Source organism: Protopterus annectens, chromosome 6.part1, assembly GCF_019279795.1.
Source record: "Protopterus annectens isolate FY-2018-M chromosome 6.part1, PAN1.0, whole genome shotgun sequence".
NCBI lineage: Eukaryota > Metazoa > Chordata > Ceratodontiformes > Protopteridae > Protopterus > Protopterus annectens.
This window is the reverse complement of record NC_056738.1, coordinates 134,101,966-134,127,931: the sequence shown is the minus strand read 5'-3', so window position 1 is coordinate 134,127,931 and position 25,966 is coordinate 134,101,966. Positions and strand designations below refer to the sequence as shown.

Here is a 25,966-nt window from a genome sequence, read left to right as displayed (position 1 = left end):
TATTGTTTTTTTGTCCTTTGAACTAAATAGCACTCCAAGAGACTTTACCATATGCCTTGCTCCAGTAATGACTTACTACAGACTTCAGGACATACACATTTCCCCTATCTGCCTGATTGCTTGATCTCAGGCTTAACTGGTCAGAAAGCTGTAACAGCCTTAGTGTTCAAAATGCATCTTTTCCACCACCTGGATTCACCCTGAATCTTAAAGAATAATCCCTGCAACCCACTCACAGACTGTTTTTCCTGGGATGGCTTTTAGATATTTGGCTGATGACTGCCTTTTTCCCCCCAGGAAAAAAAAATGTAAACATATCTTGCTTGTTTCCTCAGTCTTTCTCTACAAAAAAGTCTACTGCATGATAATTTCTAAGAGCTCTATGTTTCATGCCCTCTTACATCCTGAGGATTCCTCATGATAGACTTCACATGAGAGCCAGTGGTTCCTAAAGTCTATCTGGGCTCAGCACTCATTCTCTGTTGCACCCAATTCCAGTTCTCAGACTTGTAGAGAAGGAATTAATTTGGTGGGCCAGACAAATTCTATCCAGCATAGGAGTCCTCTTCTTTCTTGTACAACAGTGAACACAGATATGTTGGACTTTGCTTAGGGGCTGTTTCCCAAGATATCAGGGTGCAGAGAATTTGTGCACCACAATTTAGGTGTAAAAATATTTGACCTGAAAGAGTTGATGGCACTTAAATCAATACCGTGAAAGCTCTAAATCATCTATAGTCTCCAGGCACTTTATTAGTGGTAACAGACACCACTGTAACGTGGTCTGTAAATAAACAGGGTGGAACAAGGTCTTATCCCCTTTACAGATTGACTATGATTGAATCAGACTTAGCTATTCATTACAACTCATACTTTCACTCAACTTACATCCCTCCAGAGTAGAATATAGTGGCAGACAGGTTCATGTCAATTTGTTGAAGGCAGTTTTGGTGAATGTAAAAAATTCAAAAGTGGTCTGCTATAACCACCTTCAGTGAACATTAAAATATTTTTTCAGAGGCACAAATCCCCCCCTGGAGCTCTCATTTGGAGGGACACCCCACAAAAACCCTAGAATTCTATATACCAACTCCAAGACTGCGCAATAGTGGCAAAAAAGGCAATTTCCACTATTGTCAAAAGTGGTTTTGGAGAACTGCCTTTGATTTCTTTGCATTCACTGACACTATCTTCAATGAGATGGCATGCACTGCTGATAGACTTGCTGAGCAGACCCTGGACAGATCCTCATGAGCAGATGCTATACCAGGAGGTGTTCCTGCAAACAGTCCATCAGTGAGTAATTCCTGAAATAAATCTGTTTGTCTCCACACTCAACAAACAAATGAAACAGTTCTGCTTCTGGACACCTTGCAAAGAAGACTGTGGGTGCCTTTTCAATTCCCTGGCCAGGGATGCTTCTCTGTGCCTTCCTCCCTTTCCTATCATTTCCAAAGTTCTTAAAGTTTTTCAAAAGATAAGGAAGGACTAAACAACGATATTATTGTGACCTCCTTTTGTTCCAGACAGTGTTGGTTCTCCCTTCCCATGCAGCTGACTAAGGGCAATCGCCAGAAGTTTCCTCAGAGAGTAGACTTTGTCACACAGGACATGGGATCTCTGATTCATCCAAACATTAAAATTCTGAACCTAATTATTTGGATATCAGTGTGACAGGTGACAAGTCAGGGGAGAATTTGCGATTTCCCATCCATTGGTCAAAACTGCATTCAAATTCAAACAGGCTTAGGGAAGAACTCTGTTTCACATGAATGGGGAGCCTGTTCCAGAGAAGTGGTAATCTCTAAGATAATACCTGTCCCTCCAACATGTTTTGTTGATATCATATATAAGGTTTAGATCCTTAGATCAGGTAATTCTAGTGCTGGTTGTTTTGCAAATCTGTAGTAGAACCATCATGGCTGGATCAGGAATCCATTGTAAGTTAGGCATAGATTGCCCTTCAATAGTCTGTACGAGGCCAAGTACATGGACAGGGCTTTGAGGTGGTCTACATAGGACATAATGTTTACACCCTGTATTCTTTTAGTAAGGGATCTCTGTGTCTGCTTCAGCTGCTGCAAATACTCGATTGTGTACATGTCAAAGGTTATTGGTCTAATGAAGGTTGAGTATAGTTGGGACTATGATCTCCTGGGATCTGGATGCCATGCCCTTACATACAAGTTACACCACATAACAGGATTTTGTCACTGCCATGGATACATGGAGATGAAAGTTCTGTTTACTATTAACCTGAGCTTCCATGTCCCTTACCACAAAATCTACTCTTAGAGGAGTGTTGTCAATGTTGTAATTTGCAGGGGTGGTTGACTTCCCAAAGGGCATAATTATGCATATTTTTGCACTGAGTTTTAGGCCATGGTTCTGGCACCAGTTATCTGTCTGTATCAGATCCTCCGGGAGGATATCTACATCTTTGGAAGATTCAGTGATTGCACCTAGCTTGCAGTCATCAACAGATTTTGTCAGCCAAAGGCCCTCTACTTTTGCCTTGACTTCAAAGAAGTATATTCCAAACAGGAGATGTTCCAGTACTGAGCCCTGTAGGACACCACTAATAACAGGCCTGGTTTTAAAGGAAACTTTGCATAATATTAGATGTTCAAATATAACACTGTTGCAGCACATACACCCTCTCTCCATCTCCCTGAGTGTACTTTTTTGGCTGGGGTGGGGTATTCTTACCTTTTACCCCATGTATTCTATGTTAAGACTTTTAATTAGACCTATAGGCTACAGCCTCATACCTTAGAGATAAGAAAGGTCTGGACTTTTGGTGGTCCATATGCCCCATCTTATACTGGCATGTCCACTTGTGCTAAGAGCAAATGTATAGCACACAAGAAAGGACCCTGATCTAGTCAAACATGTATTGTTAAGGAAGATTCCTATACAACTGCACCTTCCTGACTAGCCACATTGGCCTTTTCTTCCAGTTTCCTATTTTTCTTCATCCTCAAACACTTGTCCATAGACCTGAGTACTCCATCTTTGACCAAATCCCATAGCTTGCTTAGCTAGTTTATTTTGCTTCATCCTCAAACACTTGTCCATAGACCCAAGTACTCCATCCTTGACCAATTCCCATAGCTTGTTTACTCACTCAGTTTGCTTCAGACCCTTAAGCCACCATTGTCCTTCCCTTTCAGGTCAGCATAATTCGGTATCCTGAAATCCACACCATCATCAGTCTTTGTGCTGTCTCCCCCATATATTTGTGCTTTTACCTCCCAAGAGGCACAGGATTGTGATCATTAATGACTAATGAGATCTTCAGTTTGATATCCATATTAGGATCACAGCCAGATTTTGGTCCTTTCTTGTTACAATGTACATCCATCTGGCTAATCCCATGTGCCTAAGCTAGTAATAATGTAGGGATATTTAAAAGATCTGTGATTTGTCAGAAATGTAGTGGAATTTCCCAGTATCCTGACCAGATTGTCTTTAATCATTGTGCATGCCAAGGCAACAAAAAGGAAATACCTAACCTCATTTTGGCCCAAATCTTCAGTCACTCCTACTCCATGTCCACCCCTGGAGCTCAGAATTTTCCACTCTTCTCCTTACAAAGTCAGAGGTTCCATGATTCTAACCTTCTTCTTCCATCTTTCATTTGTATTCTTTCCACCATTCTCCCATTTCCTCCTTTGCTGCCAGTCCATCAGTACTCACTGCCCCTTCCTTTACTGTATCCACTATTTTGTTCCCATCATATTCTAAGTTTGCCTTTGCCCACATCTTCTACTTGTGGTTGTGGCTCTCTTCTCTAACCATGTGTCTGATGGCTCCCTTTATGTAGAGTGCTACTTCAACTTCAAGAGCTGTAGCTGGTTCATTTAGTGCTTGGTGCTAGTCCCTGATATAGCACCCAAGCCCCTAAGCTCTTGAAGTGAATAGCCAAAAAAAGGTTTGGTTTCTACTGTAGCAAATTCGTTGGTACATTTGTATTATACAGCTTCCTACTGTAGCAAATTTGTTGGTACATTTGTACTATTCAACTTCCTACAGTCATATCCAAGCCCTCTCAGATCTTCAATTGAAGAGCAAATTAAATTTAAAAAAGTAGAAGTCATACTGATATTGCCTTGCTACAGCTTAACGCACACAATGCGATAGTGCCTTTCTATACAGTTATTTAGAAATACTGGTGCAGAGAAAAAGAATGTTCGAACTGCATTTGTCAATAGTGTCCCCTAACACTTTGTTTCTAGGGTGGCTGCCCTCTTCACCCCACTCTTGCTACTCTTCTGCCAACTCCATTCCTCCTGTTTCTGTCATTTCCTGTATAACCTATACTGAGGTGTTTCATTATTTCACCCCATCATGTCACTGCCCCATATTTCTGTGATACCAGAAATGTTCATCCTTCCTTTTATGCATCACTCCTTGGTGGTCTCCCATCCTTCTATCCAGATCCATGCATTGCACAGTAATACTGCCAAGACGTACTCTGATTCTTGTTTTTTTCCAGTGCTGGACCGTATATCCTTTTTTCCTTTCTGTCTTGCTGTCCTAGTATGTACCCTGCCTGTTCTGTTTATTTGAACCCCCATTCCTCTTATTTCATCTTCTATCGAAGTTATGACCATTGCGGTATGTCTTTCATACCAGGCACTGAGTACTTCTGTCCCTTCTAGGCTAAAATGGTACCTGTCCCTGGAATAAAGCTGGTCATCCTGCCAAGTCCCAAAAACATTTACCAGTCCCAAGACACTCTCTCTTTCCATCTGCCACAACCAGTTATTATATTGTATAGCGCATCTCACTGTTACGATAAAAATGTACAGGAATTTAAAACTTGAAAAATCCCCAAAATAGTGTACCCAAGTAGCATTTCCCTGCTAAGTTGCAATTAAACAAGAATCAGAAACTGATTTTGCTAAATATGTGGTCTATTATTGCAAGTGGTTTAGACAGCTGCTCGTGTCCAAACTTAACCCCATTATTTAATGTTTTACAGCAGTCACAAAACAACTTAAGTAACTGATATTTCTGTGTGTGTGATATATATATATATATATATATATATATATATATATATATATATATATATATATATATATATACATATATATATATATATATATATATATGTATATATATATATATATATAAATGTATATGACATTTTTTGGTCAATTGTGATACTTACTTTTCACCAGCAGATGGCAGCTGATGTATTTTCCCCTCCTTCAGCAGTTCAGCAAACCTACTGATTGTAAAGTGAAATGTATGGTGCAAAAGTAGTTGTCTTATTACATTTTATGATACATGGATCTCTGCACCAGTCTGACATCTTCAGACTGTACAGTTCTTGAACTGTTTTTTTATTTGCCTTCTAATTTATATTATAAGGTGGACATTTATCAATGTAAGGTAACTGTCAGTTTATTACCATCATTGCTGATGAATAATAATACAGTTGAAATAGCATTCCAGCAAATTATAAGGGAATGGAACTTTTTAATAATTTTGTTCCCACCTCGGCTGTCTGCCACCAGTTGTGTACCAGAGGCCTTCCTGGTACACGTCCTCCACCTTTTCTGACACATGTCCAACTTGCCCATTTGCATAGGATCCCCTGATTAGGAGTAGGGAGGAGTCCTCCGTGTAAACATCAGGGGCAGTATGTGAAGCACAGATCTAATCATCCCAGTATGGTAACATCCTGACAGCTGTGGAGTGCTTTTTTTTTGAATGTCCCACCCACTGTCCCATCAAGTTCCCAAAATGCATTAATTATATATATAATGTACATGGATTCAGAAACACACACACACACTCACCATTTACTATTAAAAGAACAGAAGAAAAAAGAATCTTGTGTTTTATATGTTGGTGGCGGTATTTAAGTACTATTCCTTGTTTTCCAGATGAACTAGAAAGCAGATTTCGTTTCCATCCGGTATCTGATTTTCCACCACCAGAGCCATACGTACAGTGTCAAAAAAGTTACCCTAGCCAGCAGTCCAAGAATGAAAGCAGAGGTGAGTAGGAGCAAAGCAAGCCCTTCTTAATTCTGAATAAGTGCTCTTTTCCTATAAGCTTACTGAAAATAGTTAAAGTAATAATAAGAAAGTTATTAAGAATTACTCTACATTAAAAGAGGCAGAATTTGTGTACTGTTTTACACTAACGCAGATGTCTACTTAGTTGGTTGCATAAATAAGGAACAGTTTAACAAATAAGTGTTTCTACTTGGGTTTTTGGTAATTTAAGTATTCAGTCCTAACTAGCACAGCTTTATTTAACATGTGGTGGCTACAGTACTCTCATCATCAGATTTTGTGGATTCCCCTGCTGTACATTACAATTTAAAAGGGCAAGAGCTACAATAAGAGCAGAATGGTGACACAGTGGTCACTGCTGATGCACTTGGTTCTCTAGTTTGGCTCTTGGCTAAGATGCCATCTGTGGGGTCTGTAGATCTTCTCTGTGCCCCTACGTTTTCTTATTCCATCCCAAAGTTGTGGCAAATGTGACTTATTCCCTCATGTTGCCCACAGGTATGCGTGTGTGAATGTACTTGTACAGGCACAGACTGTGTGAGTGAATGTATATGTCCTGCCATGGGTTGATGCTTCATTCAGAATTAGTTCTTCTCCCTTGTGCCTGTTGAGTGCAGGGATAGGCTTTAGCCCCCACAGACTTGCAGTGGATTAAGTGGGGTTCATATGTAGTTACTAAACTTTGCTCCCTAAGTGACCTTTGAGAAACTTAGCCAAGTAACCCAGTAAAATTATTAATCAACTGTCTTGATTAACAAGACTGCCATCACATATCACGGGGATGAATTTGCAATTGCCAATCTCCATGTTAAGTCTAGATTTAAAAATAGGATATTACTGTGGTTATTAGGGATAAGGTAACTGTTCCAAATGCAGAGAATGCCCATGGTTAAGTATCTGTAGTGACAGCAAGTGATGCATATGTGAGGATATGATGATAATAATAATAACTGTGTGTGTGTGTGTGTGTGTGTGTGTGTGTGTGTGTGTGTGTGTGTGTGTGTGTGTGTGTGTGTGTGTGTGTGCTTGTTTCCAAATTGATAGTGTAATTACATCTCTCACATACGGTATTTCTTTGTTTCAGGACTAAATGGTTGTCAGTATACATGAGGTAATGTCTACATTGCTTCAAGATGCCCAAGACAGTCAGGCTGGCTGGACAAATGGTGGGATACTGATCATCCATAATAGCAGGTCTAAACTGTAGTACTGTTGGGGAGTGCGTAAGTTAGATCAGTTTATGATGTAAGAATAACAGAGGGTCTTATTCTGTTGACGGTTTAGGGCAAAGAGCTGTGGCGATGCTGCTCAGTGTGCAGCTGAGTTGCCTGCAGGGCAACAGAAGACTTGAGAGGGTTCTACTGACACATCTGGGAAAATTTAAGTTTCCAGGTGTTTGTATCTATACAGGGTAGCATTAACCCCGTTGTGCAATGCACAGCTACATGCAAATGCGAGGCTTAAATATAGACAAAATTCAACAGTTTTAAGACAAACTACCAATGGAAAAGCACCAAATTGAGCCTTTCTCCAGCAATCCCCAACTCAGATGGAACCTGAGCTACACGTGTGCCAAAAGCATGCAGGGAGGCCATCTTAATGTAAGATGACTGGTTCAGAGAACAGTGATAACAGTCTATATTCCACAATTCTGAAGCTTACCTATGCTATATAAGGCAGTAGTATAGAATTTCAAAGTGCAGAGACAAAATGCCGAAACAATCAACAAAAATGAAGCAGCAATTCAAATAAATACAGTTAACAAAGTGCAATACAGGCTTTACATATGCCTGTTTTTAAGTTGTTTGCAGTGGATGCCTTGGATTTCATTATAGATGCACTCCAGATATCTGGCTAAAGTCACTAAACTCTGAGCAGCTCCAGTGAACTGAGACTGGTGTCTTAAATCTTTCTGTTACAAATCTGGGGTATTTGGGATTATGAATTCTCCTTCTGGGAAACAACCCCAATCCTTGCATGAGCCCAGCAGGCCCCAGTCAAGGAAGGGCCATTTGGTGTTCCCCTTGACATCTGACAGATGTCTGATATCTTGTAAAAGGATATGTTATGGGTGTAGGGGCACACTGTTAGGCAGGTTGATCTGAAGCCAATGGAAAACTTAGAGTGGGCCTCTTTTTTTATCCATTGCTGCCTTTGAGTAACATGTAATTCATTTTTTTCTCCTATCATTTGACATCTGGTGCCAGTCTCACTTGCTCACTGCTGAGGATAGGGAAGTTCAGGGTATACACTCAGGGTCCTGTGAAGGCTGAGAAGATTTCAAAGCCATGGAGGGTGCATGAACTTAGGAAAATGGACCCAGCTGTCCACTTACTTTGCTGTGAGTAGAGAAGCATAGGTGGTTGCTAAGCAGATATTTCCAAGTGGAATGTAACTGCATTATCTTTTGCCAGTAGCCAGCCCAACCATCCATCGGTCAGTTCTGTGTTCAAAGTCAATGTAATCTTTGTAGTTGAGGACTTCCAGTGCTTGTTTCAAGAATACCTCCACTGTAGACATTTGTTCTGTTGCCAGTTTGTCCTCCATCCATACCTTTACCAAGTATTATTTTCTTGACTGCAGTACACTGGAAGTCAGTTCTTCAGGACTTAATCCTCTAGGCCCTGGTCTGGGCTGGCCCCTCTATCTTCTACCTTGATGATTCTGCTTGGGATTCAGCCCAACTTAATACATGTCAAGGTAGGTTTGCAACATTAGATAAAACAGGTGCGTTCTTTCCATTTCAGTTGATTATTAGATAACCTTTCTAGATGGATCAGGAATACCCTCCTGCCTTATTCCTGAAAACTACTGGGTTTTCTGACAGATGTGACCGTCCAGATTCTCTATCAAGTCATATTTTTATAACCATTGTTTAATAATTCAGTGTCAAGTACGTGTTATTTATTGATTGGCAGAAAGTGATCACTAGTGGTGAGCTGACGGGTATTAGGAAGAGTGCATACGTTGCAGACACTTAGTGTCACGGAATGCATCAACATGACATGTATGGTTTCACTGATTGTGGGATTATTTATTGAAAAAGGGCTGAATTTCAATTATTAACAACTGGAGTCACTGACCAGAGATAGTACAAGTTGTGTCTGATAATGGTTCATCCATCCTGGCCGGACAGAAAAGGCTGCATGGCCCATTGCAGTGGTCTAGCACAGGCTTAAGAGTGACATAAAGTGAGTACTGGGTGTGACTTATGAAACAATCCCTAAGGAATGCTTTTGTTAAAGCAGGGTGACATACCAAAGCACTTGTGCATCAAGGTGGGGTCAGCACTACAGTCCCCACTTTGTCCGAGTTTAAGGCAGAGTCGCCTTTGGGGTAATGGGGATAAAGATCTAAAAGTGAAAAATCCTGATGGACACCTGAATGACTGTCCTTCACTAGACTGAGGGACAAGGGATTATTATGGTTGGCAGGTACTAGGCAGAAAATGAGTTGAAAAACTAGGCACATAAGCTGTATAGCTCAGCCTTCTTTAGGTATTCAGAATTGCTGAAAAGTAGACCAAACTTTCAAAGGGAATTTATACAGGTTCTTTGTAGGGATTACAGCTTGAATAGTTCAGAAAGCAAGTAGAACTTTTTGTTTCATGGTGAACAGTGGCAGATATTTGTGTATAGTTACAAAGCCAATCATTCAAGAAAATCTGGACTTTTGTTTTTTTTTTAGCAGTAATGGATGATTCTAATTTGAGCTACTAGCAAAAGAAACTTCATCAAGCAAATTCAAAACCTAAACTTGACTTCATAAAATTGTTTTCACTATACGTTACCATCACATTTACTCCTAAATACTTATGCCATTAAGCAAACCGTCTTACATGTTGCCATCCCTTGAGCACTGAGTAAGAGACTGGCTGGTTTCATGGTGAATAAAGTACTGGACTCCATAAAGGCTACATCTAAGGCTTATTGTTCATATTCAGTAATATGCATGAGAATATAATCCACAGTAAGAAATGGGAAAAAACTCACTGCATTCTTTGATACTGTTGCATTAATCGCACTAAATGGCCTTCCTGTTTGTATTATAGGCAGTTCAACCAGAAGAGAACGAGGAGCCCCTCCCTTACCGCCTATACCTAGGTGAAGACGATGCACGTCCCAAGATCTCCTGTCTTTTCATTATTTTACACGTGCTATATATGCTAGCGATGCTGCCGAATGGCTACTCATGCTTTTTTCTACATGTTATTGCTATGCAAACAAAGTCAGGGACATGACAGCTGTACATCCCTGTGATGTAACTAAAGGAAAACATCCAGTCACCTGGACAGTAAATGCTGTTAGTTTGTCTGCGTTTCCAGTTAGCTTTAATTTCTGTTTACAAGTCATAGTTGGACTGCACAAATAGTATTTGGTGTTTACTCACAGTTTTTCTTATATTCAAGTTAATTTGGGAACAGAAGATGTACTTGTCATTCTGTGATGTTTACTTGCAAATTTATAATTGTATTCAGGTACATTGTAATTTCAGTGTACTGAGTTTTATATTGAAGGAAACAGGTTAAAATTGCTCTTCAAGATACTTGTGTTTCGCAGCCATCTCATGTAGCTTTATAGAGTTGCTTAATCTATTCTCATGAGGGCATTTTGTCTGAAAATATCTGGTCACATGGTACTGAAAGAAAACACAGCAGCCTTACATACCAATCCTAAACAAAAGGAGACTTTCAGATATAGTTCACTTACAAGTCTTAAAACATATAGTTTCAATACTTGTATTATACCAACAATTTCAGTATTTCCTTGGAAGTAATGAGGCAGACTGAACTATTTCAATAAGTTATGTGCCATTTCAGGTGTGAGTGTAGCCTTCTAATTGTTCCTTTTTTAATCACCACTTCTCAGCCCCCCCCCCCCCCAAGAAAAATGGAAATAAATGCATAAAGTTTGAAAACTTCACTTTGTCCTTGTAGGCACTTTTCTGATATGTGTTAATACAGAGTGTCTGTGTGTATGTGTCTTGGCATGGTAGAAACACTTTTGCCTCACAGCCCCTGGCTATGGGATTAGGTCCTAACCTTCGGTCAATGTCTATGTGATGTTTTGATTATCTCTTTATATCTGTGTGGGTTTTCACCTAGTAGTCTGGTTTTCTCCCACCTCCCTATAACATACAGACTGAATAGCTACAGTAAAGTGCCCATATATCTACGTGTGTGTGCATCTAGCTATCTTTATCTGTGTGTCTATATTTTGTATATAGAGAGACAAATAAATAGAAAGATATAGATATATTATTAGTTTTACCCTTACCCTCATGGTCTGGTTTTGGTAGAAGTGAGTCTAAAAAGCATTGTTTCACTTTCCAGTTAACAAATAAATCCATTTAAAAAACATAAGGAAAAATAAAATCTCTGGAAATTCTGAATGTATGACCTTAGAAAACAATGTATCTTGCTTGCTTGGATCTGTTAAAAATGTTTATGTAATTATTTGGTCTGAATTATTAAGTGCTTCAGAAGGTGGAAACTGCATGATTATTATTGTTTGTTAAAAAAAAATATGGTAAAAAACAGATGTTTCATAAACAATCCAAGTGTATCGATTGATTAACTGAATGTGGCATTAACACTTGATACAAGCTAGTTTCGTTCAATGCTTGCTAAACCCCTTAGATAAAAAGGTTTCAAAAGAGGAATGTATTGTACGATAATCCTACTAAACCATGTGCTCAGTATTATTTCTAAATTGTTATATTATTAGCAGCATGGAAAATAGAAAAAAAAGTAAAACATGGCTTTATAACATAATTTTATAACATATTCATATTGTCTGATACTCCTTACCAGGGAAAAACATAGTGTAACTTTCTGTCAGTGATGTAGCAAATAATGCAGTTGAAACAGAATGCCTCCATGCAAGTTATTCATATTTATCATGAAGAAAGACTCTTAAAGTGTTCTACTACAGTGTAGAAAATAGATAATATGCACTTGTAATTATTATTGATTACAGATACTTCTTGGAATTTGTGAATGTCATAGAAAAATGCATGTGTGCTACAAGGAGGCAGGGTACATTTGATCTAAATTGTTTTCTTAACAGACATGATCATGTGCAGACAACTTAATAAAACCAGATAATGAGTGCTGATGCTTAACCAGGTCAGGTTGTTAACTGCCCAGTTTAGTACACATAATTTGTTGTAACACAGATTGATATACAAGGGCTTGTGCTATCCTATAACACATAGCCCATCTTTTTTGCAATGTCATAATTTATATATTTTGTGCGATGGACTTGTCTCCATTTTGGGACAAGCATTAATTTGCCATGTATTTCAATGTACCTGTATCAAATGCAAGGGATTTATGCTAGTGTCTGTGTGGATTTTCTTTACGTATTCTCATTCCTCCAACCTCCCAAAACTGTGCTGTTGGCTGCGCTCAGAAAACAGCCCCTATGTACTACATTTACCATTGCCATTATGGCCAAGATTGTAGCTAACTAGAGTCTGGAGTCGAACCATTCATTTACCTTGCAAACAGACAAATAAGTAATGGTGAGAAAGTCATATGACTTAACACCATCTTTAACATAATTGTTCTGAAAAGGTTGTAATCAATATTGCATCTTTAAGACAACGGATCTAAGAATCTATGGCAAAGTTTATTTGATTTGTGAATTATTAATGTATTCATAAACGTGTAAAACAAAAATAGATGGCATTATTGAAATTATGTAAGGTTACAAATGTGTATAATTTCTATGCAAATTAGTTGTCTTTAACATCTTTGATGTAAAACATTTTGGACAGATATACAGACTGTTTAGTGTGAATTATTGCACTTTGAAGTGTTATAAGTGCCTGTAAAATATGTTTTTGTATGTCAAAATAATAACAGTATTTCTTGTCTTCACTATTAATTTAATGTCATGTAAAATGTTCAAAAACTTCAAACATTTTATATGAGTTGTAATTTCATTTGTTAGAAGTTCTACTGCTGTTTTGATGAAAGGCAATTGATTTGTCTACCAGCAGTTCTTGAAAACTGTTTCTAGCCAGAGTGACTTTTTCATGCACTGCAGCATTCTGGCACTTTATATGGTACTATATGAAAAAAATGCAGTTGTTTTTTTATGTTATGATGTCAACATTTCCTTTATTTTCCTTCCAAAAGGACCAGAAATTATTCTTTTACATTCTTGGAGTTCACTCAGTATTAGCTGGTCTGAACTATAGTTTGACGGTAAATCACATTTACCGTAAGTTGTGATTAATGCTGCAGGTAGGTACAACTTTTGATCAAAAGTGGTTGGTTTTATTACAATGCCAGCATCATAGGTATTATATATTTTAGTGGTTGTTTCTAAAACTTTCAGGCATTTTGCACCTTGTTTTAAACACAGAAGAAGCCTATGCCTTATTTACCATAAATTAAAATCAGCACTTTTAAAAAGAAAATGTGCTTAATAACTGCCAGAAAAAAGTACAAAAAATGTTAAGGAATACCTTAACTGTGCAAGAGTTGTGTAAAAAACAGTCTTTGTCTTTGTTACACGATTTTGTGTTATTCTGTAACTTCATCATTAAATTACAGCTTTCATGATTCTTGATTTGTTTCTCTGTATTATTATATACAGCAGATGATTTAATTAAAATATTATATGTTTTACAGTCTTTCACTGATGTTTCAATTACTTAGTATTCATGCATGTATTTTATATGTTGAATATTGCCTTTTCCAGAAAATTATGACCTAGAATAAATCATGTGCTACATGTGTGCAAGCAATAAATAGCATACTGCTTCTGTGTATCCCAGTCAGTGGATAGCTGGGAAAAGACTAACATAACATTAAGACTATTGTGTTTTTCAATGCAACATAACCTTTATGTGTTTATTTTTAGTTGATAGCAGGGGGAAATGGCTAGCCTGGTATCAATACTGAACTTTACTGCATGATACTGAAAGGTAACAGTTTTTATTCAGGTTTTATTTCTGTGTTTGGTCATTTTCCAAGGCAAACAGGAGAGTAAGGCATTTTTAAGTGGAATGACATGTAAATATTCATAAACCATGAAGATTAAAAAGACATCTCTCTCAAAGAACTGTTGCACACTTTTTGAGCTCTACAGCAGTATTTAATTATTTTGGTCGCAGTGGAGTAGTGAAAATGAGCATAGAGAATGGGCATTATAGTCAGGATGCAGTACAATTAATCTGTTACTAGATATGCTGACAGTGAATACGTTATATTGTACCATGATCCCCCCAAAACGTGCACGCTGATTGGCCAGCGCGTTCGCTGTAACGAAAGAGTCATATCAAAGAAAAAGTCCGCTTTTTCTTTTTCCATCCATTAACTTTTTTTTAATACATGTGATTTACTATAATGGGTTTACAGCAAAGTAGAAAAATTTAAAGCGGAGATCTCCGTTGCTTATTTTAAAGCATTCTCGCCATGTTAAACCCATTTAATATAGCGTGTTAGCAGTGTTGGTGTGCAGTGAGAAAGAAGATTTTGTTTTTAGGTGTTATGTTAAATGAAGTTTAATTAATGAGAGTTTTAAACAAGCATTATGAGATGTCCGCTAATGTTTTAAACCTATTTGTGTTCTGGAAAGCTTATGTTTAACTAACATAACATAACTAAAAAAAAAAAAAAAAAGCAACGGCTCTTCGCTGCTTTTCAGCGTTAAGTTTTGCTGTACTCGCGCGCGCCGCAGGCGCCAGAGCACGCGAGATGCCAAGCGATCTGCAGATAGGGCAGTAAACAGGAGAAATATATTTTAAATATTAGTAATATTTAATTTTCTTAAAATTTAATTAATATTTATATATTAGTTATAACTTACTTCTACCATTGTACAAGTAAATGGTTCCGCGTTGGCTTTGGCCTCGGGACCCTCCGCCACACCAACCAACACCACCGTAATGCTATATTAATATATCAATGCTAATGAAAATATCACCGTCTCATTACAATGCCTTCTGTTAGGAAGCCTGGTATTGTGTATTTAGTTACTGCTTATTCAGTAGATCTATTTACTTCCTAATAACCAGGCTATATAGGTATGTTATTTACTACATATTCAGTAGATCTATTTACTTTCTTATAACTGGGCTAGAGGTCTTTGTTGTTTGTACTGGTATGAGGCCATGGCCACCTTAATTATTTCAGTGTTAGTGTATAGCCTGTCGGTGTCAGGGCATTATTTGCTATTTTAACAAGGATTTTCCTTTTCTGAATCTGACCATATTCTACTTGTACAGTTTTATTCTTCCCTGGAAACACCCACAGTAACAGTCACACTAAAGGGACAGTTGCCTTTCTGTACCATCTCTAACAGGGTGCATAAAACAATTGTATATATTTATACAAGTATTAATTCTTACACAGCCTTATCTGTTTAATGGACAGTACCTTTTACTTTGCTGCTTAGTCTTTATTTTGTGTGTGTGTGTGTGTGTGTGTGTGTGTGTGTGTGTGTGTGTGTGTGTGTGTGTGTGTGTGTGTGTGTGTGGTGTTTTCCAAGACAAGATCCATTTTAAGACCCACCTGACTTTCTGAACCTACCCCCAAATTTTTATCACTTACCATATTTACTTTTTCTTCCCCAGTTCTCTACCACTCCCTTAAACTTGCCAAATAATCACTCCTCCCTTTGCCTGTAACCAACCCTCCTTTTTCCACTTCTTACTTTCCCATCAGCCTCTTTCTTTGTTGATTCACTACCTTCGTCTTACATCTGAAACTACATTCCTCCATTCTTTTTTCTGTCATGCCTATAACCAACTGCTTCCACTCCTCACTTTTTCTGGTCAGTCTAGTCAGCATTTCTTTCATGCTTTGCTGTTTGGTAGTCATAACCCATGAGTATATTGTTAATGTCTCAGCCAGGTAGCCTAAGGTCCCAAGGGTAAAATGTTCGTCCCTCGATTAACTTTGCCTTCAATGACAGCATCTAACCACTGGGTGGCTGAAGGCTGTACATTACAAGCTAGGAAGAAGGGATTCTTTTGGTTCTTTAAAAGAAGTTAAAGGATAATATTAGCTCTCATTTGACACTCCCGTAAGAGGCATATCCTTTCAGAGAGGTAAACCCCACTTGATGATTAGATCAAATTACAAGCAAATACGCATGCACACACACGCACACAGAAAGCTCTCTCCTTAGGCTCTGTTCAAATTGTAGAAATGAAAGGAAGATAATAGCTCTCACTAGGGAATTGAACCCAAGACCAGCAGCATACCACACTGATGTCACTGCTGCTGAACCAATAATATCCTCTGGACAAACCAGTATTGAGGTGTCCCTTAAGAGATTTATCCTTTCAGCTAGGAAACCCCAGCAGTGGTGATCAAGGTCAAATCACAAATATACAAACATACAGAGAAAACTATCTGCTTATTCGAATCATTGAGGTGAAAAGATAATATAATAATATGTTACTCAGCAATTATTTAGCAGTTTGCATATGTGATTGAAAACAATGGTTTGAATTTTGTAAAACTTTCTGAGAACAGTTACCATACGAGTCTTTCAGTTGCAGGTATAGTATAATCTGGGACTCTCAGCAATCTTGTATTTCTTTCTAAGTCATTTTTATACTGAAGCAGCTTTGCACATTCCCAGAATATATGCTCACAAAAATGACTTTCCTGCCATATCCAGTATTTATGAAACAGTGGGTTTTGATAGTCACTGTTTGTTTCTCAGTTTAATTTATCAAATTTCTGAAGTTTCTATAACTAATGTATTTTTTGCAGGCTTTTGCCTCCACTGCCTGCCAGTCATCAGCCACCTCCCAAACAATCTGCCCTTTTGTTACGCATTACTGTGGAGATATTATCATTAAAGCAGCCATCAGGGTAGTTTTTTTTTTTTTTTCTTAAGCCCAACCTCACTTTTCCCACCCAGTTATAGCCCCTAGGTGGTTGTACAGTGGATATCCGTGCTGCACCACCCCTCATTTCTGCAATTAATGCGTGCACTCCCTCCCCCCACGACTGGTATGAGAGTCCTATCCTACCTGCTTCGTCAAGCACCCTAACACTAATGTATTTCATTTATGGAGCCTCCCCCCCAATGATTTAAATATAATATACTGTGACATAAGTATATGATTTTTTTTCTAGAAAATGGGTGCTTCAGGGCCATGGATGTCTGAAATTTTCTGGGATGGGGCAAAATTTTCCATAAACCACCATGATTAACTGATTAACTGCAGTAAGCTCTGACTAAATTTAAACCATATTTGATGAGCTTATAAGCACATATAAAATGTAGCAACGCATTTAGCTTATACCAATAGGGTCTTCATAGTGAGCTGCAGGAAATAACTGAATGCTGCCAGGAGTCTGAGGGCTGGTAAGGTTTTCAATGTTATATGGTGCATTTTTGGAGTATTTTATAAAATTTTTTAGAAAATGTGTGACCTGTACATCTCAGATTGGAGAATGCATGTTCTCCAGCAGGGTGTTAATGTACAGATAATGCCCACTGAAAAACAAGTGCCCCATTTCATGGCAGCATGTTGAACTGCCCTGAAGCTCAGACATTAAAAAAAAAAGAAAAAGAAAAACAGCCACCTTTTTTAACGCTCGCAATGAGCATAACATTTAAAAAAAGTAAATAAAAAGAAAAGCATGCATGTGTGTGTACGTTTCTGTATGCATGTAAAAGGGTTTTGTGTGTCTGCTTGTGTGCATGAGAGCTTAAAAATGAGAAGGAGAGCGCTGACTGAAAAGGCAGCCATTTAGTACAGAGGTACTACACTGTTACTGCCTGGCATTACTGACTAACTGTAATCCTCACTGAAGTGCATATGAATTAATCTCATAGAGGCACACTATTGTCAAAATTGGGGACAGTAAAGGGAGGAGGGAGGGAAATGGGGTTGGAGAGGGAGCTGCAATGCCTTGCTTTCTATGTGGGTGTGTTTTTTTTATTTATTTTTTTTTTATATTAGACATGGAATATTGATTCTGTACATGGAAGTGTTTGTAATTACTGTGTGTGTGTGTGTGTGTGTGTGTGTGTGTGTGTGTGTGTGTGTGTGTGTGTGTGTGTGTGTGTGTGTGTGTGTGTGTGTGTGTGTGTGTATTTTCTGTGTATATATGTGTGAGTCTTTCTATCTTTGTCAGTATTTCTGGATGTGTATTTTTTTCTGTGTGTATGTGAGTATGTCTGTGTATGTTCTTAAGAGACTGTGTGGGCAGTCATTAAATAATTACATAACTTATATTTTGAATGTAAAATACTTCCTCCTACAACAACTGCATACACTATAGCAAGTCTGAAATATTAGGAGGAGGAGCTATTACATCAAAAGTATAAAAATGTTTTAAAGTAATAAAAAAATACAAACTGTTAACAGGCAGCCCATTCTCTAAGCACAGTAATGCCCTCTAACTTGTGTGTTATTGAGTAAATAACTCCCTTCCAAGGGTGTTAGTGTCTGGCCTCAGAATACTCGTGCATTATTTGCACAATAACACACATCCTGTGAGACGTTACTGTTTGTTTGATCCACATGTATGGTGTACTCTTTGACAGTTAGAAATAACCAGCTGCAGAAATGGTAATGAAACCACAAATATAACACAAAACAAAGGCCAAAACTGTAATATAATTAAGGGCTTTGGCTGAAGTGGAATTTTACTGACATCGCCAATTTTCAACATATTTCCAACACTTGTAAAAGTTCTAGAGATTTTTTTTCTGAAAGCAGCTCCTCCAGTACTTTAAAACAGATGACTTAAATCTCAGACAGCCAATAGTGTTTTAGGCCTGATGAAGCATAGTGTAGCCTGTTGTGTAGTCATTGCATGGCACTGTGCATGCTGAGCTAAACAAGGTATCATCAGCCAGTCTTTCCTGTTCAGAGTACTGGAAAACAAAGATAATGAACCAGTTTACACTGGTTTTGATAGCTGCACCCCATAACTGATTACAAAAACTAAAATGAGATGAGGAAGGTCTCTGAACCTAATAAGTTTAGTGTTGCATTCTCTGTCAGATTGTACCGGGTGTTTTAGTTATAATGACATGTGGCACTGCAACAGTCAGGTAAGGCTGGTACAATTTGCTGAAGAAAATGGTATTTATTCATTTATTATTTATACATGTATACAAAAAATTGTGGACTAGGATAGAACAAGGATCTCCATGAATCATTCTGAGGTTTAGCCCAGAGTAAGAAATCAGCTGCAAAAAAACAAGCAAACAATATGCGTTATAGGCATTTACAATATTTACGCAGCTGTTTTAGGTACATCTGAGGTTAAGAAGTATCCGGTAGCTTTTGCAGTGAGCCTGTCTAAGAAAGAAAAGTTTTTTAGTTTTTTTTTTTTTTTTTTTGTCACAAGAGGTTCTCCCATTTGATTCTCGTCTGGAGAGCCTTCTGCATGTCCTCCTCGTGGTCGAGTGGCGTTCAAAAGACATGCGTGAATGGGTGTGCCTTCGTTGAAGGTTGAGCGTTGGGCTGGCACCTCTGCACTGTAAAAATCTACTGCCAATCATTAGTGGACCAGAGTTCTGCTGTGGCGACCCCTAACTGGGAAAAGCCGAAAGAAGAACAACGAACTGTCTGAGAAGATAGACTTTGTATCATTAGGAATGGATTCCCAGATTTTAGGGGCAAGTAGGTAAAATGTGTGCTTGGTAGATTTTAGGTTGATAAGTGGGGTGTGGAATTGAACAGTGATCTAAGGTTATGGAAGTGACCTCTCTGTAATCCTTAATGCAAAGCATGGGAAGGTTTGTTTGGTGATTAGCGTGAATAAAAGACCGCCTAAAAGACATGTAGAGCATTGTTGTATGTGCTATTGTCTGTTCAGCAGACTCATTCATAGACACACAAGGGGAAATCCATCTGGCTTTCAATAATCCCATATATTAGCTGAAGAAACAACCAAAACCAAGTGTAAAATTTAATTTCCTGTTTTATGAACTAGACTATCTGGAAATATAACATCCAACAAAGCTGTGGTTAGAAACAAAATGTAATGAAATATCTGGATATTTTCAGTGATAACAACTTACTCTGAAGAACATATCCAGATGTACAACTGCATTTCTAGGCTTAGTATCCATCCATCCTCAACCCCTTTTTTCCTTTTTCCACATGGGGTCAGGGTGCCACTTCAACAGTGACAGTCATGCAGAGTCAAGGTATCTCACAGATATAAGAGATATGTGTCATGTTGAACTTGTCAGTATATTTTTATTCCCAAAATTCTGTATCATGTTTAATCCTTCAGCTATATTATTTGACAAAATATAAGTTGCCTGTCAAATAACTGCAAAATGTGTACACAAAGCTCATGACAACAACACTACATTTCACTTCATTAAGTAAACTAGACTACTTGAACTTGATAAAAAATACTTTAGATTTCTCTTGTAAGTTTTGTAAAACTATTCTATATCAATCACACTGACTCTCTAGCCAATATACTCTGGTGGTATCAGAGAAGACTGTTGAGGTCCAGCAAGTGACTTCTGTATCCATTCTACTACAGGCAGCAAAACAACTTATAGAAACCATGTTTTGAAATGCATGAAGAATATGATTACACCTCACCATCAGAATTCTAGTCTTTTACTTGCATATAACTGTAATACATGATGATTACATCAGTAATCTGTCTTCTATATCATATGCTGTTACACAGATTTCAATTCTCACATCTTTTTTTTAAATTCCATATGGTTGCTGCAGCTATCATCTGATCTCCAGAGCCAATCTCCTCACATCACAGCAACCAGTACAGTGACAAGCCTGAACAACCACAAGATATGTAATGATATGAAAAAAAAATAAAGCAGACACAGCTGAGAAGTACTGCAGCATGCATGAAGAACATGCTATCTGAATGTATTTACAACATGACAGTTCTCTAAAATAAAGAAGTATGTATGTTATATAAGAGGTATGCAGCAATATTGAAAAAGATTTACAATTAGAATCTTGAAGTGGATTCAGTTGAATCTACTTTGAACGAAGTCCAGAGGTTTAACAGTGACAATGTCAATCTTCAATATTATCAAAGTACAGATCTCACCCCTATCTCAACCCATGTTAAAACTTGTCCTGAAATTCCATTCGATTTGTACAATGACATTACCAGAGTGGATGTGGGTCGATGATATAATCAGTCGACTGAGTCCGCTTCCAGATTATGACAGTAAACCTTGAAAATAATATAAAACTTGGTTTTCAAAAGAGATAAGTGCACCCTGCAGATGCCTGTGTTCAATGGGTTTCACTTTTTAACCCATTAACAGTAACTCAACAAGTAGCACATTTGTCTTTGGTACTGGAAGATCAGAAGGATGTAGATTCTTTTCTACCTCAGGGGATTGGATGCATTTTATCTCTCAGCACAGATAATTACAGCTATGCACTATTAATGAGACATTTCCTGTGGTACAGTGTTGATTTCCCTCAGACTTAATTTGCCTACTGTGCAGTCTTGATTATATCAAAATACCAGAAGGTATTTTGAAGCAAATGAGAATTTGGAATAGGCTGCTGATTATTATGAAGGATTAGACTACGTGCCTAGTAACTATGTAGAACCTATGAATCTAACAATGGGTCCTGATTTAACTTGGCAAAATAAGAAAAGGACAGAAGGATGGTACCAGGTAAGCTGTTTTTAGGATATTTTTATTTCAAAATTGAAATGAATGCAGTTTTTAAAAAATACGATTCTCTGGACATGTGTTGTAATTACTTTGCTAGCACATTATTTGTACTAGCAAAATAACTGCCTCATAGTTTCCCATTAAAATGAATGGGAAATCAAATCTGGAAACAAGACATCGTGTTGTCCCGTTAGCATTCTTCTAACTCCCCCCTTTGATTTAGACTGGCTAACTATGCCTATTACTATGTCGTGTTACTGTGTAAAGTAAGCACTTTACTTACACAATGGTGTCTAGTCATTTGGCTAGAGACATCAAGGTGAAAAGATACTCGGATCAGAAACTTTTTTTTTTTTATCTTGCAGCTATCTTTATAATTTGACATACTGCCAGGACACCTGCTATATATGTGGGCATTTGTAACAGTATACACTGCCCACAGCAGTGATTCATTCATATTTGTTTGTTTATGCTATTTTTTTCATTATGGCGGCTGGGGTGGGATGGCTTTGAAGGACAGCAGCAAGGTGACATAGATTACTGCAGCCAGCAATTTCTTTTGCTTTATCAGATCAGATTACCATAGATGCTTTTTTGTTTTGGTGGAGGGAAATTATGAAGGCAAAGGACAGCTCCATTACTATGGTTAAATGATCATTGCCATCGTTTGTTCATGGTGTGACATTGTACATCTGTGAGTAATAAACTGAAATGCTTTATAATGACTTACATTATTACATTTAACATCAAAGAGGATACACGGATATTAGCTTTTTAAGGTATTCCGGATATGTTAGAAAGTCCTAGGCAGTCACATTATCAGTGTTGAATGATGAAGTACAAGGCTGTGTGCCTATGAACAACAATACTGAAGCCATACTGTATTTTACTTTCTTCACACTCAAATATCACTAGTGTGAAGTGAAGGAAAATCTCCTGTATTAGAACAGATAACTAATAATAATATGTAATGGGTAAATCTAACCATATGTTTAGGTGTAATAGGTGAAGTACAAAATTCCTTTAGTAACCATAACATGGAGTTATTTACAATCATATTTTTATGTGTTAAGGAGATTTTCATGAAGTGTATACTAATTAGCTCCCAATAATCTTTCCATTTTGTGACATATGACTGATCTATTAATAAAGTAATAACTTTACAATAGAAGAGATAGTATATAAATTAAAGTCTGGAAAAGAAATACCCCCTTGAGACCAGCTATTAGTATGTTTCTTTAATGCAATCCTAGGTCTATTAGGTGCCCATAAGAAATGTAACATTAGTGTGTTCAGTTTCTTGATAATTATTTTTGTAGGTGGAAGTATTATTGATTGTATTAAGTATAAAATCTTGGGGAATATTATCATTTTAATAATTGTAAGTCTCTCCTGTAGTAAAAAACATATTATTCCAGGTATTAAAAAGATTTTGTATATTAAGAAAACAGGTATTATAATTATTATATATAATAGATTTAATATCTTTAAATAGTATTATACCTAAATAAGTTATCTGATCTGAATTGGGTACATATTTAGTAAAATCACTAATGAGAATATTTTTTTGTGTATATATAGGTAGTATTTTAGTTTTTTCTTCATTGAATATTAAACCAGAAATACTTTTAAAATTCATCATGTTATCAAATAGAGACTGTATAGAAGAATTAGATCATGCTGATGTAATTAGAACATCATCTGCAAAAAGTTGAATTTTGGATGTTGTATTTTTATCTATTTCAAAACCCTCTATGTCGGTACTGTTTCTGATCAAATTAGCCCAAGGCTCCATTACTAAAGTGAATAATAGTGGAGAAAGTGGACATCCTTGTTTTGTACCTTTAAGAATGGGTATTTTTTGTGAAACATATGTTCCTACCTTAATATAAGCCAACGTTCCTTTGTATAAATGTTCAATTAGATTTACAAATGCATCCGAGAAGTTTGTGCACTTCATTAAGGTAAACAGTCCCAACTTACTGAATCAAATGCTGAACTTATATCAAGACTAATAAGTGTTAAATCTTTCTTTTTCCTATTTGCAAAATCTATTAATGTTAAAGTTCTTCTTATATTATCAAAAGTATTTCTATTTACAATGAAGCCTGTCTGATCTATATCTATAATGCCGGAATGATTGTCTTCAATCTATCAGCAAAGATATTCATAAACATTTTATAATCAACATTAAGTAATGAGATGGGCCGATATGAAGAACATCTAGTTGGATCTTTATTAGGTTTTAAAATTGGCGAAATAAATGTATATTGCCAAGATGGGGGGGGGTTATTAACTCAGTTTGGGCCAAAATAAAAACCTTATGTATTAATGAATATGTATTGTTAGAAAGGATTTTATATATCTCTGGTATAATACCATCATTACCCGGTGCTTTGTTTGATTTAAGCTTATTTATTTGTGTAATAACTTCTGTATATGAAATACTCTTGTCCAATAGTTTAATCTGTTGTTTATTAAGCTTTTTATTCATATTTGTGGTTATAAACTCCTTTATTTTATCTTTAGGTTCCATGTTAATATTATTATGGTTAATTTTGTGAAAGTGATTTCTAAATTCATCTAGTATTTCCCTACTGTGCAGTCTTGATTATATCAAAATACCAGAAGGTATTTTGAAGCAAATGAGAATTTGGAATAGGCTGCTGATTATTATGAAGGATTAGACTACGTGCCTAGTAACTATCTAGAACTTATGAATCTAACAATGGGTCCTGATTTAACTTGGCAAAATAAGAAAAGGACAGAAGGATGGGACCAGGTAAGCTGCTTTTAGGATATTTTTATTTAAAAATTGAAATGAATGCAGTTTTTAAAAAATACGATTCTCTGGACATGTGTTGTAATTACTTTGCTAGCACATTATTTGTACTAGCAAAATAACTACCTCATAGTTTCCCATTAAAATGAATGGGAAATCAAATCTGGAAACGAGACATCATGTTGTCCCATTAGCATTCTTCTAACTCCCTCCCTTTGATTTAGACTGGCTAACTATGCCTATTACTATGTCGTGTTACTGTGTAAAGTAAGCACTTTACTTACACAATGGTGTCTACTCATTTGACTAGAGACATCAAGGTGAAAAGATACTCGGATCAGAAACTTTTTTTTTTATCTTGCAGCTATCTTTATAATTTGACATACTGTCAGGACACCTGCTATATATGTGGGCATTTGTAACAGTATACACTGCCCACAGCAGTGATTCATTCATATTTATTTATTTATGCTATTTTTTTCATTATGGCGGCTGGGGTGGGATGGCTTTGAAGGACAGCAGCAAGGTTCATAGGTTCATACTAGGCTATCTGCCCAAGGGCATTTATAAGCCTAGCCCATAGTTATTTGGCTTTTGCCACCCCTTTAGTTTGAATAAAACTATGCCTATTATTTTGCTGTGCCTCTGTCAAGCAGTGACACTGAAGTAATCCCTGGGTACATCTATGATCCCCATCCATTCGTCAAGATTCCTTGAACAAGGCCAGTGAGGTGCTCTGCCTCACATGTACCGGGATTTTGTTCCACAGCATAGGGAGTCTCTGGGTGATGAATCTGTCCCTCCAGCAGCTTCTATTTAATAACCGTCAAGGGGTTTAAGTCGCCGCTGTGGTTCTGAGGGATCTAGATTTTTGAGGTGAAGCATATTCATCAAATCAGGGTTTGACATGGCCTTATATGTCAGGCACAGGTCACCTCTGAGCAAGCGGTATGAGACTGAATAGAGCTGGAGTTCTTTCAGTCGGGCAGCATAAGACATATTTTTGAGACATAGATTACTGCAGCCAGCAATTTCTTTTGCTTTATCAGATCAGATTACCATAGATGCTTTTTTGTTTTGATGGAGGGAAATTATGAAGGCAAAGGACAGCTCCATTACTATGGTTAAATGATCATTGCCATTGTTCATGGTGTGACATTGTACATCTGTGAGTAATAAACTGAAATGCTTTATAATGACTTACATTATTACATTTAACATCAAAGAGGATACACAGATATTAGCTTTTTAAGGTATTCCGGATATGTTAGAAAGTCCTAGGCAGTCACATTATCAGTGTTGAATGATGAAGTACAAGGCTGTGTGCCTATGAACAACAATACTGAAGCCATACTGTATTTTACTTTCTTCACACTCAAATATCACTAGTGTGAAGAGAAGGAAAATCTCCTGTATTAGAACAGATAGTCTGAAAGCAAAGGGCAGTTATATAATTGCTGTGAGCCAATCATTGATACAGTTTGCTGGGACAGTGTGTCTATGTGCCTGAGAGCCAAAAGTTGACA

The 25,966-nt window shown here is 37.3% G+C and overlaps 1 protein-coding gene across 1 annotated transcript in view; it reads left to right on the top strand.

The window, feature by feature from the left end:
- WIPF1 (WAS/WASL interacting protein family member 1) overlaps positions 1-13,679 on the top strand; it is a 776,716-nt gene extending 763,037 nt beyond the window's left edge. The window contains exons 8-9 of the mRNA XM_044075560.1: positions 5,901-6,014; positions 10,087-13,679. Coding sequence (XP_043931495.1) covers positions 5,901-6,014; positions 10,087-10,142 — 170 coding nt within the window. The 3' untranslated portion in view covers positions 10,143-13,679. The remainder of the gene's footprint in view (positions 1-5,900; positions 6,015-10,086) is intronic.
- The last annotated feature ends 12,287 nt before the right edge of the window (positions 13,680-25,966 follow it).